Source organism: Pelodiscus sinensis, chromosome 26 (genome assembly GCF_049634645.1).
Source record: "Pelodiscus sinensis isolate JC-2024 chromosome 26, ASM4963464v1, whole genome shotgun sequence".
In the NCBI taxonomy this organism is placed as follows: domain Eukaryota; kingdom Metazoa; phylum Chordata; order Testudines; family Trionychidae; genus Pelodiscus; species Pelodiscus sinensis.
This window is the reverse complement of record NC_134736.1, coordinates 8682727-8699640: the sequence shown is the minus strand read 5'-3', so window position 1 is coordinate 8699640 and position 16914 is coordinate 8682727. Positions and strand designations below refer to the sequence as shown.

At 46.6% G+C, this 16914-nt stretch overlaps 1 protein-coding gene across 1 annotated transcript in view; it reads left to right on the top strand.

Moving 5' to 3' along the window:
- Positions 1–16914, top strand: part of SRPRA (SRP receptor subunit alpha) — a 22750-nt gene extending 5836 nt beyond the window's left edge. Inside the window, exons 4-14 of the mRNA XM_075909283.1 lie at positions 1811–1971; positions 3011–3176; positions 4606–4759; positions 5595–5704; positions 6603–6721; positions 8946–9032; positions 9826–9998; positions 12487–12700; positions 13570–13733; positions 13894–13992; positions 15464–16914. Of these exons, the coding sequence (XP_075765398.1) occupies positions 1811–1971; positions 3011–3176; positions 4606–4759; positions 5595–5704; positions 6603–6721; positions 8946–9032; positions 9826–9998; positions 12487–12700; positions 13570–13733; positions 13894–13992; positions 15464–15592 (1576 nt within the window). The 3' untranslated portion in view covers positions 15593–16914. The remainder of the gene's footprint in view (positions 1–1810; positions 1972–3010; positions 3177–4605; positions 4760–5594; positions 5705–6602; positions 6722–8945; positions 9033–9825; positions 9999–12486; positions 12701–13569; positions 13734–13893; positions 13993–15463) is intronic.

The window sequence follows — 16914 nt, the reverse complement described above, 5'->3', positions numbered from 1 at the left end:
GTGGTATTGAAAGCATCCCTTTGGAGCCTCTCTTCACTCCCCATACATCCAACGTCTCCTTCCCCAGCATCCCCGATATGAGTTGCTGCTGTTTCAGAAATGCCAACTCTTACCTCTTTCTAAGCTACTTCACCATAGAAGCCTTTGGAATGTTTTTCGTTGGTGATTAGGATCACTGTGGGGTCAGAGTGGGGCAGACAATGTCCTTGTTAATATGAAACCTTGGTGAGTACAAAGCTTGTTTCTTTTCCAGGTGAGAGGAGCACTGCAGCCTTAGCCAAAATAAACAGTTGAAATCATTCGTTTCAGGTTCTGGAATGATGTTCCTAACACATTTTGTCACATTTTAAAAGGCAAAAGTAGTAACTATTGAATCCTAAATGTCAGATAGGAAAGTCCTAAAAATGATTCTGCCCATCCCCAGACTCCTGTTTGTATGTGGAATGTACGAGGGACTTTCTAGTGTTTTGCTCACCCCTTAAAGTCCCAGGCAATAGGACTTGCACAGCCAGTGGACCTATGGATTTGTAGGGGTTTCAAACTGCAGTAGGAATTGCTTGTTTCATCCTTCATACGCTTCCACCAGTTGATGCAGAGGATTGTAACAAACCTTTCCTGAAGACCAGTCTTGCTAAATAGTTGAAGCATGAGCTTGGGGCTGTAACCTTATGTTGTGTGGGCCTGGTCAATACTCTGAGATCTCCAGTTGTTGGGTGATTCAAAAGGGAACACTCCCTTTCAGCACTAACCGCAATGCAACAATGTGCTATCTTTGAGAAGAGATGCAACAGTGAGGTTCTGCTTTCTTATCATTAAAGATCCTCTGACTCTTTTTTGATAAATGGGAGTGTTGATTTAATTTCCTGATAAATCTCCAGTGTAATTCTTGATTTAATTAGATGCATGACTCTTCACTTCTTGTGCGGGCAAGTACTGGTGCTATTAAATGATGATTCTGCCCCAGAGTGGGCCACATTTCACTGAACTCAAAAATGATCCCATTCCGCAACATATCCTTGAATTTCAGTGCATCATCCTCAAACTCCTTCAAGAGAAATTGTACAAATTCATCCCCTAAGAACCCATCCCAAGTACACAAACATAAGCAGACCTACTCTCCTTGTGCTCGTGTTGCATGTTCTCACCAGGTGATGTTTGAGAGTTGTTGGTTAGGGCCTAGTTATCATAGTCATCAAGTTGAGCACAGCTGTGATTCCCATGCAACCATCAGTGCCTTACAGTGCCCCACTTCGGTCAGTGCAAATGTTCCTGGTGAGAACATGCAACACCAGCACAAGGAGAGTAGTGTGGATACCCACAGCCGACTGAATTACTGCAGTGGCTTTAGGTCAACCTAAATTAAGTCAGCCTAGTTTTGTAGTGTAGGCAAGCCCTGAGTACATTTCCGAGATCTGAAGATGCTTGAAAGTTTCTCTCCCCAACAGAATTAAAGATATTACCTCACCTAGCTTGTCTTTCTAATGGGCAATAAGTACAGATAAGACTTCTTTTTCAGAAAGGGATATTCAATAGCACCTTTCATCTCTTGTCTTCGTATTGTCACACAAAAACTGCATTCATATCGTGTATAATACAGTTAGTGAAACAATAAATGAGCAGAGGAAATGGGAGACCGCAAAGGGAGAAAAGATGTCTTCAGAGGGATTTGAAGAGCTGAATGATTTGAAGAGCTGCAGCCTGGTAGATGTTGCAGCTCAACTCTTGCCCAAGTGATTATCATGCTGTGATGCTAAGTTCTGGACCTGGACTAGATTTTGGAGGGTGAATAACACGCTTTCTCTTTGATCAGGGAAGCAGAGGACAGCAGTAAAATCCGAGTTCCTACTGCCATGAAGACGTTTGAACAGTCTGTAAAGTCTCAGAAGACTGTCAAATCTATGATAGAAACCCGAGGAGAGAAACCAAAGGAGAAAGCCAAGAACAAGAAAAACAAAGGTTCCAAAAAGGAGGGTAAGTGGGTGCAGCCTAGAGATCTGTGAAGTGGGATGAGCAAATATCCCAGAGGGTTCCAGAACCAGGCTGTCTCCTAGACTTCAGTGACAGTAAACCACTGCCTGCTTGTGTGCAGGCACATCTGCCCAGTCGCATATCTTAGTGGAACAGGTTGATTCGGATCCCGTATGCTAGTTGCTTTTGCCCTTTTATGGCTGCCAGAATCCCTCGTCCTACATAGAGCAGTTGATTCGGTGAAACAGACCTGGTCACGTTGCATGACAAACAGGTTTGCTGCTAATTTGCTCTGCTTTGTTTCATACAAACTTCGGTTAAATTTTTCAAACTAACAGTAGTGACGCAAATCAAAGTAGCCTGGCTGACTCCAGTGCTTAGCCCTTGTGAAAACCTGATTCCTTTGGTTAGATCCTGAAATATGGATTTAGGATCTGACTTCAGTGCCCAAGTTCAAAACCTCTAGGCTAACTGAATGCTGTTATCGTGGGATGCTTCTGCAGGAACGGATTGTCCCCATAGTAAAGGAGTCTTGTTTGCTGCAGCTGCTTCCTTGGTCACTTTAAATTCTAACATGATGTTCCAGCAAAAAGGCTGGCGTTTAAGCCCATTGAGGACTAGCTGCATTTGCTTTGTTTGTGGGAGGGGAGAAAGGTGGTCCTGAAATAAGCAAGTCAAAGCATTTTGAAAGCTGTAGCGTGGGGCCATCGCCACTGTAGGCCTCCACCTGCTGCAAGCAGGGAAAACTGCATGAAGATTATGGAATTCAGTGCTGAGGTCAGGGAAATCCTGACGTTCAAGTCACTCTGGCAGTGACTCAGCCATGTTACACATGCTAGCCATTCGTTCCCCCCTATTTAAATGGAAAATGCACTGTCTACAATAAATCCATCACAGGAGATGGATTCCTTGGGAGCCAGCTCCTAACACAGCAACCTCTGGGAAAGGTTACGATCACAAACCTCTCTTCTTCAGAGTGCAATATAAACGTCACTTCTCTCTAGTTTTAAATGCATTGTGGTGAGGGCTCTGTCTTGTCCAGCTTCAGGAACCGAAGCTGCTATTGTGCCCAGTAAAGCAGCCCCAGATGCAAAGCAGAACCCTCCCGTGGCAGCCGGGGACAGGGAGGAACTGACCAAGGATGAGATCCTGCAAAAGAACCGTGAGGAATTCTTCAGGAAACGCCTGAAAGGAGGAGAGAAGTCAAAGTGAGTGAGAAGATGACAGGTCTGTGTTGCCCTCCCCAGTCTGAGGGGTAGTGGTGATAGGGTGGCAGAACTGTGTCGGTGAAGGATTTCATGCATTGACAATGGACAAGGAGCTGGTTTTCATATTGCTCTCGAACCACAAACTATTGTCAATTGTAATTGTAATTGCATTGCGTAGATAGTGGGCAAGAAAGCTTCAGACTCTCTTGTCCTTACGGTGGAACAAACATCTCCTCCTAAAGCACCCCTCCCTCGCGTTGCAATGCAGGAATATCCCTTGTTCCAATGACCTGTGCTCTTTCTAGTCCTGGGGACTGGCACATGCTGTGACTTGTAAGTGCTCATGCTCTTTGAAATGTCTTTGCCGTGTTTCCTGGGTGAAGGTGAGGCAGCCGTGGGTTACCTAAGGGTTCGAATGAGACCGGCTTAACCAAGACACTGGCTTTTGGAAAAGTGTTTCCTTGAGCTTGCTTGGACCTGTGGTGATGGCACTTTGGGGGCGCTCTGAGGGATCCAGTGCTGTCTACATGTCTATGCCCTGTGCTTGATCAGGAACTAGAACAAAGGGTGAAACCCTCACCATATTGAAGTTGGGGAAGATTTGCCATTAACTTCAGTGAGGCCATGATTTCACTCCAGGTGATTTTCCAGAAGCTCATGTTATCAGACCACAGCAGTTATTGGCATCCCAATACACTCAGTCTGCCAGTGGTTGCAGGCTGCTATCATTCAAACACCCTGTGGCTTTTGGCTTCTTTAGGGATGCCTGTGTCATTCACTGGAGGGGGAGAGAGAGAATGTGGCTTGTTTGTGTCTCCAAAGAGTGTCTGAGACAATTGTACAGCTCTGTTCCCCACTGGTACATGTGACTCCAAAGAGAAGGGGAGTATGGGACCTGCAGGTAGAAACTTCCTCAGTGATGGAGCTCTTGGCAAGTGCAAAGAGCAGCATGTTGAATTGTACTGGGGAAAACCTACAGATAAAAGAAACATGTACTGCATTTGGCAGTGATACAGCCTCAGTGCTGAGGCTGGTTGGGTGGCCTTTGCAGTATCCTTCCATGCTCTGTTCACCATAATTTGCAATGTTTGGGTGGCTAATGTTGGTGTTTGTTGAATGTTACTGATGCTTTCTTGACTCTGTCTGGATTAAAGGGATGCTAGCAACTTACCCCCCAGGCTGAGGGGTCAGAAAAAGAATTATCAAAAGTGAGGGAGAGTTATTCTGGAAGTTTTCTCATTCACTGCTGCATCAGCATATTGGCTACTGTGCAATACCTGTTGAACCGAGCAGTCCAGTCCCACATAGTAACCCCTATAAACTCAGCCCATTCATATGGGAGATACCGTCTTTCTAAAATCTCTTCTTGGAACTGCTGACTGCCGTCATGGTAAAGTTTTCTTTAATAGCTTCTCCTCTGCCTTCCCAGCAAGTCCCCAAAGCCTGAGACTCAGAAGGAGAAGGGGAAGAAGCCCCGTGTATGGGATCTGGGAAACTCTAATGCCAAAGTACTCGATTATAGTAATTCCACTACCAATGGAAACACCGACACTTGTCCCACAGAGGAATATGACCCTGATATGGTAAGATCCTAAACATTCCCCTCTCTATGGCATGATTAGCTTCTTTGCCAAGGGCATTGCCACGGCAGCTAGTACACAAAGCCAAGGGCATTGCCATGGAAGCTAGTACTCAGATTGGATTACATGCTGGATTGGAGCATGCAGAATGGAACAAACGGAGGAGTGGCTGTTGCGGATGAGATCTTAGCTTGGCAAACTGGTAGCTGCCTGAGAAGTGGAAAGGCACTGCCCAAGTATTGCTCAGTCTCCATAAGGCTGTGTCAGTTTCACCTGTCTGGTTCCTCATGGTGCTCTCACCATTTTGGAGCTCAGTGCTAGAGGAATCCTCTCTTGGAGGAACTGAAATCAGCCTCCCCCCCCCCCCCCAACTGCTAGCAAAGCTGTTTGGAGGAAGGTGGTAGAACCTACCTTAAAGCTTACCTGTGCAATATAAAAAGTAGTTTTGTAGATGGAGCATAGGACTGGGAATTTTATTCCCATCTGTTGTTGCTTTGCTGTGTGATCTTGGGATAAGTTATTTGTCTTCTGTGTAAAGGGAAACCAGCACTTAGCTCACTGGGAGTTGTGGAGATTAGATGAAACTCCCAGAAGTTCCTGCAGGCACTACAAATGATCACGTTATTCTGACTGGCCCCTCATCAGTACCCCGCTTCCTCACAGATTGTGGCAAATAGCTGGATGCTCCTTCCTGGCAGAACCATTGCAAAAGTTGACTTGGCTCCTAACATGAGCCAACCGTTCCCCTTCGCAGTGAGCCAGCAAAAGAAGGGAATTGAAGCGTAAATGTCAGTTACTGAATCTCTGTATACGCCTCTGCCTTGTCCATCCTTTACAGGCCCTAGGAGATCGAGATCGGGAGCCTGGCCGCCTGTATGATCTTGAATATGAGAGTGATGAAGAGGAACCAGAAGAGGAGAAGATTATTCAGAACCCTTCACAGCCCAGGTAAGTCCTCCTGCAAGGCCTGCTCCCCTGCCCATAGCTATCTCCTTGCTTTATCTCCTACAGCTTTTCCTGCATGTCCAGTCTGCTAAGCTTGTATGGGGTTGCTTACATGGATCCTGGACTAGCTAGCTAAAGCCTTGGCTTTGGACCCTCTGCAGGAAGGAAGTCTTGTCTAACACGCTACATGGTTTTGGCTGCTTCCTACTTTGTTCCAGCTGAGGGAGCACATGGTGGATAAACAGTCTGCTCATGAGTGGTCCTTCTGTTTCTGAAGGCTGAATCGTTAGACTAAATGATCCTGTAATTGCCACTTCCACGCAGGATCTTTGCTTCCCAATGACTCCTGCTCTACCTTTGTTCACCTCTCTGCGCATGGTAATTGAGCAAACCCGTGCGAGTTCCCAGACAACTTTGGAACATGCCTCATACAGAAGTTGGGTTTGCAAAGTGTACAGAATGGCTGCTTGCAGATCAGCTAGTAAAGGCCGTCTCCCAGTTTGAACTGTTAATCTGGTTCTCATATTAAAATGCCATGACCTAAGGAGCAGCTCAGTACCAGAAGGCAAAATTGACTGACTATATATTAGCTTAAGAAATGTGTTAGGCAATCTCCAATGATTTATGTATTTATCTCCTAGAACTCTAAGAGACCTTGAAAGGTCATTCAGTCCCCTGCCTTCAAAGCAGGACCAAGTACCAACCCTGACAGATTTTTGCCCCAAATGGCCTCCACAAGGACTGAACTCACAACCCTGGGTTTAGCAGGCCAATGCTCAAACCACTGAGCTATCCCTCCCCCGTTTGGTCTATCCCTCCCTTTTAGCTGCTATTCTCTTCGAGATCACTGCCATCCCTTTACGCTAGAGAACTGATAGGTAACTACACTGTGTGTTCACAGGGCTAAGAAGGGTGCTTTGGGAGGCATGTTCGGGATGCTGAAAGGCCTGGTGGGCTCCAAAAGCTTAACAAGAGAGGACATGGAGTCTGTGCTGGAGAAGATGAAGGATCATCTGATCGGTAAGTCTGGAATGTCTCTTACAAATAAGTGCCCTGTGTCCTTGCTGGTTGGTGTCAGGCTCTGTAGATCTACTGGTCTGCATTTGGAAGGAACCATTTCTCCAGGCCTTTCACTAAAATTCTATTTTCCTTTTTTGTATCCACAGTCGCGTTAAAAATGTAAAGTGACTCTTCCAGGAAGTAGAGTTGTAGCTCAGTCACAGATGCTGTTGGCCCTGTATTTTACCACATGCCAATGAGCATGGAACTGTTGTTATAACCTTTCCTCTTGTATTCTTCTTAAGTATATATCTATGTATTATCATCTCATAGAGCTAGAAGGGACCTTGAGAGGTCAAGTCCAGTCTCCTGCCCTCACAGCAGGACCATTACCAGCCCTGTCAGATTTGCCACAGATGCCTAAATGGCCCCCTCAAGGATTGAACTCTCAATCCTGGGTTTAGCAGGCCAATGCTCAAACCACTGAGCTATCCCTCCCTGTATTGTTGTAGTCTCTCCTTACAGAGTTTGGCGTTCAGTGGTGTCCTTCCACACTGTCTATAAACTGCTGCAGGAGTCTTGCATAAACAATTTCCACAACATATGTTCTCCTGCCCTGAATATATGTGCAGAACAAGACTAACAGAGGGAGGTTAACATAGTAAAGGATGTTTGGCATGTGCCCCACATACAGCACCAACTAGAAAAATTCTCTCTTGATGAGCTTTTTTCTAATGCATGTGCCTGACTTTAAACTTGGTGAATGGGGGATTCACTTGTGCAGTGTCCTTGTCTTTTGAATGAGATTGCAATAGACCTGTGGCTTGCACCAATGCTAGTGTAAGATTGCTCACAAGGACTTTGCAGTTGGATCAAATGTGGCCAGCTGCTTCTCTGATAACCAGGTCATAGATGAAATCTGCGACAGTTTGTCCTTTCTCTTTCGTGTGACATGACACGCTGGATAAATCTGTTATGCCTGGTGCGATACCCTTCTCTTGGACTAATAGATTATGTGGTGCTTAGGATGGTAGGCCTGTACGTTTGTGAGTCTCTGCACATTGTAGTTAACAGAGACCCTACTCTATCGGGTGGAGAGCCTTCGGCCTGGGGAGCTGGACCCAGACCGTGAGGCTCAGGGCTCCTCCCCACAGAATTGGGGAGCATGCGTAAATGTTTGAGCTCCGGCAGGGTTCCCTGTAGCTCTCCCTGTGGGGCTGGGGTGCCAACCCTGGCTCTCTGTTGTGGGAGGGGGAAAGCCCTGAGCCTCGCAAGCCAATGTCAGGCAGGCCAGTGTCACGTTCGACCCACAGGCTCTGCCTGGCGGGGGGAGAGGAAGCAGCGCTGCGTGCTGCCACTCCCCACGCACCTCCCCCTAGCTGGGGAAAGCAAATCCCCCTGCTGCTCCAATTGGCCACAATCTCTTGTGTGCAAGAGGAATGTGGGGAGTGTCTTTCTGCTTCAGTCGGGAGCCACGGCAGTGGTGGGGTTTTTCCTTTTCACTTTTATGGGGCCCTGACTGATTTTACTGGGATCAGCAGCCCCCAACCCAATAAAGGATCCCTACCCCTGCTCTGTATGTTCCAGCTGATTTGCTCACATTCTGTAAAACGCTCTGGGGTTCTATTGGTGACAAAGTGGGGAATGTTCAAGTTCTAGTGACAGTCATAGGCCTTAAGAGGGCAGTAATTTGGCCACTTCAAGCTGAATCAGACTGAACTGAATATAATGCACATTTTGGAACTGACTAGTAAGGAGCCAGGGTCCTAGACAGTGATGTTAATGGGCTCTGAAGTCCTTATTTTATCCAGAGGACTCTGATGGGCAGGGGAGGAAGATAAAATGGTTGGGATCCTTAGAGTTGAGTAATGTGGAAAGAAGCCATTGGCCCCAAAACAGGCTCTGCATTGGCCTGGGGCCAGACAGTGTCTCCTTACCTGCTTTCCCCAGAGGTGGGGGAGGGGTTACTTCTGGGTTAAAAGATTATTTGAGGAAGCATCTGGGCTGTGGGTTGTGTTAAGACGGCACGTTCTCCCGGCCTTGAAGGCTCTCTGCACGGAGTGTCTGTATTGCTGTCAGCTGTAGAGCAGGGTTTCATTGGCGCTGCCAAGCGCTGCTCTCCCATGGGGTGGCCTCGCTCTTGGAGCTAGCAGGTGTACAGAGCCTCTGGGGGGACTGGGAGAGTCCTGAAGCCCAAGGGTCTCTCGGTGCTAACTCCTACTCCCTTGGCTTTTCTCTTCCACAGCGAAGAATGTTGCAGCCGATATCGCTGTCCAGCTGTGTGAATCGGTGGCTAAGAAACTGGAAGGGAAAGTGATGGGCACCTTCACCAGTAAGTGCTTCTGTCCTTCCATTTAAGGAGCTGCTCTGAAAGCCCTCTGCTGCCATTTCATTCTTCCCATCTGCTGCCCTGAGGCTTGGAACAAAGCATGCTGGTCCCAGCGGGTCATTGCTGCTCTTTGGCGGTTTCAGCCCAAGGGACATTGGACCCTGGGCTTGTTCCAGCCTGCCCCAGAGGCCTGTTTAGGCTCTAGTTGCCAAGTGCCTTGTAACTCTCCGTGCATGTGCAGAAGGGAATAACCTCCCCCTGCTAGGTAAGCACCTCTCCGTGGTTCAGGAATGTCTGAGCCGCTGCACTTCTGGATTCCTGTAGCTTGGCCCTCGCAGGCTGTGGGGGGAGGTTTCTGTGATGCCAACCTCTGCAGCAGTTCACACGTTTAACCCCTTGGAATTTGCTGATGGGAAGCTCTGCTGCAGTAGATGAAATGGGCAGAGGGCCAAAGGATCAGCAGAGGCCTGAGAATCTATAGAATGCAGGGTGCTAAGTTCGCACCTTTTGTAGTAGTAGGAGGCAGGAGTGCCTTCTCCAGGCTAGTGAGGACTCCTGTGGAGGAGGCAGCATTGTTCACTGTCAGGGGAAGGTAAAAGTGAACTTAATGACACAATCAGCAGACTAATAAGGGAAGAGCCTGCTCTGAAGGGAACCCAAGCCCCTTCATGTGGCAGCTGTGTAGGTCACATTTGACTGGTGTGCTCCTGAGATGCGATGGGGGAAGGGTGGGCACTCAGCCACTCCATCTGCGATCAAACACTGACAGAGGTTCCTCTTCTCATGTCTTCCCCAGCGGTGACCTCCACAGTGAAGCAGGCCCTGCAGGAATCCTTGGTGCAGATCCTGCAGCCCCAGCGCCGCGTGGACATGCTGCGTGAGGTCATGGATGCCCAGCGCCACCGCCGGCCATATGTCGTCACTTTCTGTGGCGTCAATGGGGTTGGAAAGTCGACCAACCTGGCAAAGGTAGGGCGCAGCTGCTTGTGTTCTCAGCGATCAGTTCGGGCCCTTTCCTGGAGGATCCTTTCCTGTCAGGGAGGATTTGATTTTAACTTAGTGATTTAAATCACTCCTCAGGAAGGCTCGATTTAATCATGGTTTTCTACATAAAAGTGCATTCTTGTTAATTGTCATCACATTAATACATATTCATCACCATTCAGAGAGGATGTAGGTTTCATTTTTAGAAGGTAGACATTTTTAAACGGTGTTTTAGTTTGAAAACTTTTCAGATTAGTTTTATATTGATATGATTCATATCAGAAAATGATTGGTTATTTCATTTACCGCAGATATTTATGAAGTCAGTGGGAGGTAAACTATCTTCAACTCAACAGGTCAATCATTACTATTTGGAGAATTTTCTTGTGATGCTGTATTAGGAGAACATCACCATACAGATGTTTAAATTGTTTTATTTCACTAAAACGTTATGTATTCTGGATTTTTTTCTTCAACAGTAAGCAGCATATTTTAACAAAACAAGCATGAATTTTTGAATTTAAACATTCATGTTTTTTTAAAATAGGTTTGTTTTAGTTAAATAACTAGAATAAATGAAATATTTTTAAAATAAAAAATTAAATTGTCTGTCAGCGAAGTCAACATGAGAAACTTAAAATTTTGGCTTCTATTCATTGAACTTTTTGAAACTGCACTTTTAGAGAGGGAAGGGATTGACTGTACAGAAATGTGCAGAGGACAGGAGGGTTAAGGTCTTATTTCTCACCTCTAGATTATTTATTTTAAAAGATTTTTGCTATTAACAAGCATGTTCTCTCTGGAGACTGTTTGAGAACTGCAAAATTAGGCACCTTTGATGGCCTTTTCTAGACTGAGTACTGAGTCCTATTAAGTAGATAGAAAGATTAACCCAAATCATCTATACAGAAGCTTCTAGAACCCCAGAGGACTGGATCCCAAACCCATGAACTATAGGAACTCTTTTTTACAAAACTTTCTTAAACATTACATGAATTATAATTATAATTTATAATCTCTCTTCCATGGTGAGATATCTTTGAGCTATAATGTATCGTAATTAACAATCTTTATGTAGGTTTTTTCCCTCAAAAAGCATATTATAAAAAAAATCTGATTTTAAATTGGATTTTCTTATTTAAATTTAATTTTTTTTTAAATTTAATTTTTTTTTTTAATCATTGATTTTTATCCACCCTGTTTCCTGTGCACATTCTGGGGACGCCATCTCAAACCCCCTTGGCTAATTGTGATGGCAACATCTCCGTAGTGTAGGACTGTCTGCCTACAGCTATTGCATATGGCACCCAGATCCCTAGAACTGAAATATTAGCTACAACCATTCCTCTGAGCAGTTCACTTCCCTTGTAGGTCTGACAGCGCTTTGCATTGTGTTATGCTGATGGGCAGTTCAACTTCCTGAATCTTGCACTAGTATATTGCCACTAGTATGTTACCTAGTGAGGCTGGAGAGCTGGCTTGTGCTCTGACCCCATTCACATGCACATCTCCCTCCCTGCTAAAGAGCCCCTACTCAGCATCAAGAGAAGAGATTTGTGCTAGTTATAGGGACGTCTACCCACCGTTTTGAAATACCTAGACAATTTCAGAACCCTTCATGCTGATCTTTAAAACCCCATGGTGTGGTTAAACTGAGGGTCTGTAGAAGTCCTTTGGACTCTTTACTGTGTCTTTACCTCCCTCATGCTGCCTTAGGTGATCAGCCTCTTCCTGTAATGTGTCTGACTGACCAGAAGCCTTGATATGGTAACATGAACAGTGAAGTTAAATGCCGGACTCAGGCCATGCTGTGTAGGCCAGGGGTCAGTCGGAAGGCAGCCTTGAGCTGCAGCAGTGTCTTTGTCATCACCAAGATAGAGTTGTCGCTGGGGGAAAACTGTCTGGCTCCTCCATACAGCCCTGAGCAGGCAATGGGCATGCCCCAGAGTGCTCTGATCCCCTTCAACAAAAGGCTGGGTAGACGTGCAGGGTCTACACTACAGGCAGAGCATAGCGATGCCCACAAGAATGTGCAGATTCTACTGGTGTTGGAGATGGGAACCAGTGCTGGTTGATCACTGCCTTGGTGTGGTGTGTTCACAGGAGTATTTCTAGGGAAGTGAAGAGCTTGTAATGTAGCCAACGGACTCAGGTGGGACCTGACATGGAAGCATGTTGACATGATAGGAGAACATGGAGCTGGTTCCCTTTTCTTTTTTGGGGGGTGGTTGAAGGAGGAGCATTGCCAACATACTCACCAATCTTCTCTGGAGACTCAGGGTCCTTCCCCACTTGATCTGTCAGTGACTGTCGTGGGCTAGGACACTTAGTGAAACTCGTTTGTTGAACTTTGGGACGGGGAAGTGAACCAGCAAACTGCCTGGGGGCAGGCGATGGGCTCTGATGAGCTGGGAGCTGAGCAGAGCTAGACTCGGGCTGGGGACAGTAATAGGATCCCTTCTCCCGCTCTCAGATCTCTTTCTGGCTGATTGAAAACGGGTTCACCGTCCTCATTGCTGCCTGCGATACGTTCCGAGCTGGAGCCGTGGAACAGCTGCGCACTCACACCCGCCGCCTGAACGCTCTGCACCCCCCAGAAAACCACGGCGGCCGCACCATGGTGCAGCTCTATGAGAAGGGCTATGGGAAAGACGCCGCTGGCATTGCCATGGAGGCCATTTCTTATGGTGAGCCCTGTCCCCTGCCTTGGCCAACTCCTCTGAGGCATCCAGGACAGAAATCCTTTTTCTGAGAGGCTCTGGCCCTCCTAAGGGAGAAGTGACATGGGGTTTGAGATGGGAATGCCAGTCCAGAGTCCTGGGGCGAAGGATGGCTGAACGGCTTGAACTGGAGTAGGGAAAGGGGAGCTAGGCCTGCTGGCCTTTGTTCCTGGCTTGGCCATTGACAGGGCGTCCTTGCCACCATGCTCGTATAGACCCCACCTCCCTGACAGGTCGGAAATAGCTCTGGTGTGGGGGAGGTGTGGAGCAGGTGTGGAGCACAGACTGGAGAATAGGGAAGGCTCCAGCAGTGGGGATGAATTCTTGGTCCAGGAAATCAGAGATCTTGTGCACTAGCTGCCAGGCCCTCTTCTGAATTCTGAACAGCATAGGGATGGGGTGGAGGAAGCCAGTTTCACGGTGTGTATTGGGGAGGGGTGTCAGTCTATGGCTGTTTCCACAACTGAGCAACAAGTTACCTGCTGAAGATTGAATAGAATCTGCCTGGTGGGAAAGGTTTGTGATTGAGATTTGAACTGACCTGCTAGAGAAAAGGGCCCAAGCTGTACCATCAACCTGACAGTACCTAGAGTACCAGGCTGTTTATCTGGGTTCTAGTCCCCTAATATATATACTGCCTGTTCCTGTCCCAGAGAGGGTTTGTGTTACGGATTGTGTCATGTAGTGGGGGAAAAAAAAGGTGTGTGGAGGAAAGAGGCTTGAGTAAATCCCTGATATTCTGAGGAAGGGCAGTGGCTGGAGGAGCAGTGTGTCTATGAATAGTAACTCTCTCAGCTTCCTTCACCTAGTAAACCCCTTCGCGTCTCTTTTCCTAGCACGTAACCAGGGGTTCGATGTGGTATTGGTGGACACTGCTGGCCGCATGCAGGACAACGCCCCCTTGATGACGGCTCTGGCTAAACTCATTGCAGTCAACACCCCGGACCTGGTCCTGTTTGTTGGGGAAGCCCTGGTGGGAAACGAAGCTGTGGATCAGCTGGTTAGTTTTTGATTCTTTAACCTCAAAGTTTTGCCACAGGGGGAAGTCCCCAGGTGGCATGAGCCTCTTCGTACGTGTTGGGAGGTGCTTGCACACCAGTAATGGACATCTGCTTAGAAGAACTTACATGGATTTATTTCTGGGCTGTATTTTCCCCCAGGTCAAGTTTAACAAGGCCCTTGCTGATCACTCCATGACCCAGGTACCACGTCTCATTGATGGAATTGTGCTCACCAAATTTGATACCATCGATGACAAGGTATGATGGCCATTCACTTCATACAAGGAGCGTGTGCATTCTTTCTCTCCCCGCTGGAGTCTTGTGTTTTAATGTCTTTTTAAATGACCTCATATGGATCCTCTCCTTGCTGAGACCAAACGGGGGGAGAAATCAAACAACCATGTCTTCAGATCTCAACAAGGCATGTTCTTTTGATGCGTTAGTCAATATCATCTCCTTGAGACTCCTCTCACAAGGAATTATTTTCTTTGGGTCCACTTTGAAGTAGTTTGAGGCAACATGTTTCACGTTGTGGTGGAGTTGCTTTGGAATATCACAATACTGTACTGGGGCAAGTGGAATCTTTGTTGGTCTGAGTATTTTGGAAGTCTCAAGCTATTCCGATTACTCCCTTTAGCAGTGCTGTAACAACCAAGATGCACATGGCCCCCAAGGAAATCATCATGCAAATCAGAATTCCAAAACTTGTGGGTGGCAAATGAAAGCCATTCTAAACTGCTCGTTAGAACGGCTATATGAGGGAGAGCTGCCATAGCTCAACATAGCTCATAGCAAACATTTCTTGCATTCTCAAATGTCCTCTTGATGGCAGCATATTCCATTGTACAGCTTTTTCTCATTTTCTTCTGGACTGGTGTGTTGAGTAGAAAAACCTTCATGAGTGCAAAGGTTTATACTCGACACGAATTCCAGCTGGTGTTGCTCACCTTGCAGCAGGGGATTTGGAAAGGCAGTGCCATTGTTCTTCCAGGGTGTGTGGGGAACAGTTACTGGCGAGATGTTGGCCTTCTGAACTTTGAGGCCACTGACCTAAACAAACTGTCTGGTCTTTTCTAATTCTGACAACTGAGTGTCAGTGCTGGACCTCACAAACATGGCTCAGCTGCTGCTTACAGCCAGCAACTAAGGCCTTGCGGCAGTTGTCATTAAAAAGATGGTGGGGTAAGACAGGAAATAGTTCAGTTTATAGTGGGCCATCCGCATCTCTAATTTGTTCAGAAGAAATTACCAGTCATTACTTTTGCTCGCCCTTCTGACTGCTCACACTATAGTTTTTAATTTTCCTGCTGCTGGGTGAATATAAAAACTTAAGGCCAAAGAGGCTATTGTGACTCCCTGATGACCTGTATACCGCTTAGCCTGTGTCGCTTCTCTCAGCCTCGGAGGGGTAGCCAAGTAAACTTTGGCTTTATCTTGTCTCATGGGACAGACAAGGCCAGGCTGGAGTGGGACCAGAGGGGTGGGGAAGGGAGTTCAGACTGTTTAGAACCTTAATTCAAATTCCTGGCTATCAAATCCTTACATTCTTCGTCTCAGAACTCTGACAAATTGCTGTCACTCTAATTGGACTTGAACCTGCCCAGATTATAGGCTTCTATTCTAGCCAATCACACAACGAATATTTTGTCAGGCCTGGGTTGTATGTTGAGGCAGAGTCCTGTTCAGTAGCTCTCCTCCAACCAACTAATGGATGCTCTTTCTCCCATAGGTCGGTGCTGCAATCTCCATGACTTACATCACTAGCAAGCCCATTGTGTTTGTTGGTACTGGACAAACCTACTGTGATCTGCGTAGCCTTAATGCCAAGGCTGTAGTCACTGCTCTCATGAAGGCCTAAAATCCAGTTGTTGCACCAAATTGCTGTTTGCAGCTGTCTCCGAAGAACATGCTTTACAATGTGACTGTCTTTTCAGTGTAGTGTAAAACAGAATGAAGGGATAACAGAGCTAGGGGCTGCTCTCTTCACCGTGTGCTTGAATACATCAGTGTTTTCACCAGTGCACAGCCTTCCTGTTACCTGGTGCATGACTTGACTTGGAAGGAGTTTGCTATCTTCAATCATGTTGTTTATTCTGATTAGCTACACTTCTTCCATATTTATTGGCTATAAAGCAATTGTCTCCTTCAGGTGGAGCACCCTTGCCAGAACAGCTCTGTGGCCTTCGTCCAGCAAAAGCCCTTCTCTCCTGGATTGCTCTGTTTAGTGGAAGCTGAAATCAGAGCTTTGTATTGTTCATATCTTTTGAGTGGTGGCTAAGATCTGCCACAAACAAAGCATCTATGGACTACTGAGCTTGTTAAAGGTATTGAGCCTATGAGCCAATCTGGATGTTTAGATGTGAGGCTTAGTGGGATCCAAGAGCGTGAATGTCCCAGTCCAGGGGCTAATCCTAAGGCTAGCTTTGCACATTCCATAGAGCAGAAATAGATGCTGCTTAGTGACAATTTGTGTAGCCAACCTGACTAATACCTGCTGCTAGCTCTGAGAATAGCAGCTCACCAAAGTTGATAAACCAAAAATAGTAAGTCTAGGCTGTTGTGCTTGTCACGCAGGGACCTGTAGGGATGATGCTGAAATTGCCTTAAGGTCCCTAGTTTCCCTGTCTCTGGAACTGTAGGACTCTGAGGGCTATTTGACAGTGAGCCTAGGGTCCTTACTTTGGTCTAAGGCTGGAATTGTTAGTTGCCAAGAGCTGTATTGCCATCAAAGCTGACTGAGCATTGCCTGGCTTCTTGCAGGCTTTAGGGTATAGGCTAGAACTGGTTTCTGTACTGCACAACCCTTTTTCTCAGAAGCTGTTTCTATTAATGACTCATGCCCCCTTAGCTCCCTGGTGTTGAGGCTCAAACTGATACTACCAGAACTCTTGCCTGCTGTCCCAACAGCATTAGCTTTGGCCTCTAATAAACCAGCTAGTGAAATGAAACTTGTTTAGAGGAAGACAGTGCTGGCTGCTTGCTGCTTTCCTGCCCCCCCTTCTCCCTCCATTCAGAGTGCCTCTAGATCCTGGTCTAAAGTGCTACACATTGAATAATACAAAACTCTAAGATGTCTTGTAGCTCAGTATTGCAGATGTGCTAGTGCAATAACTTGAATGCTGTCTGCTAAAAGAATTACATAATTTATATAAAAATAAATTTCATAAATAAGTTGGATAA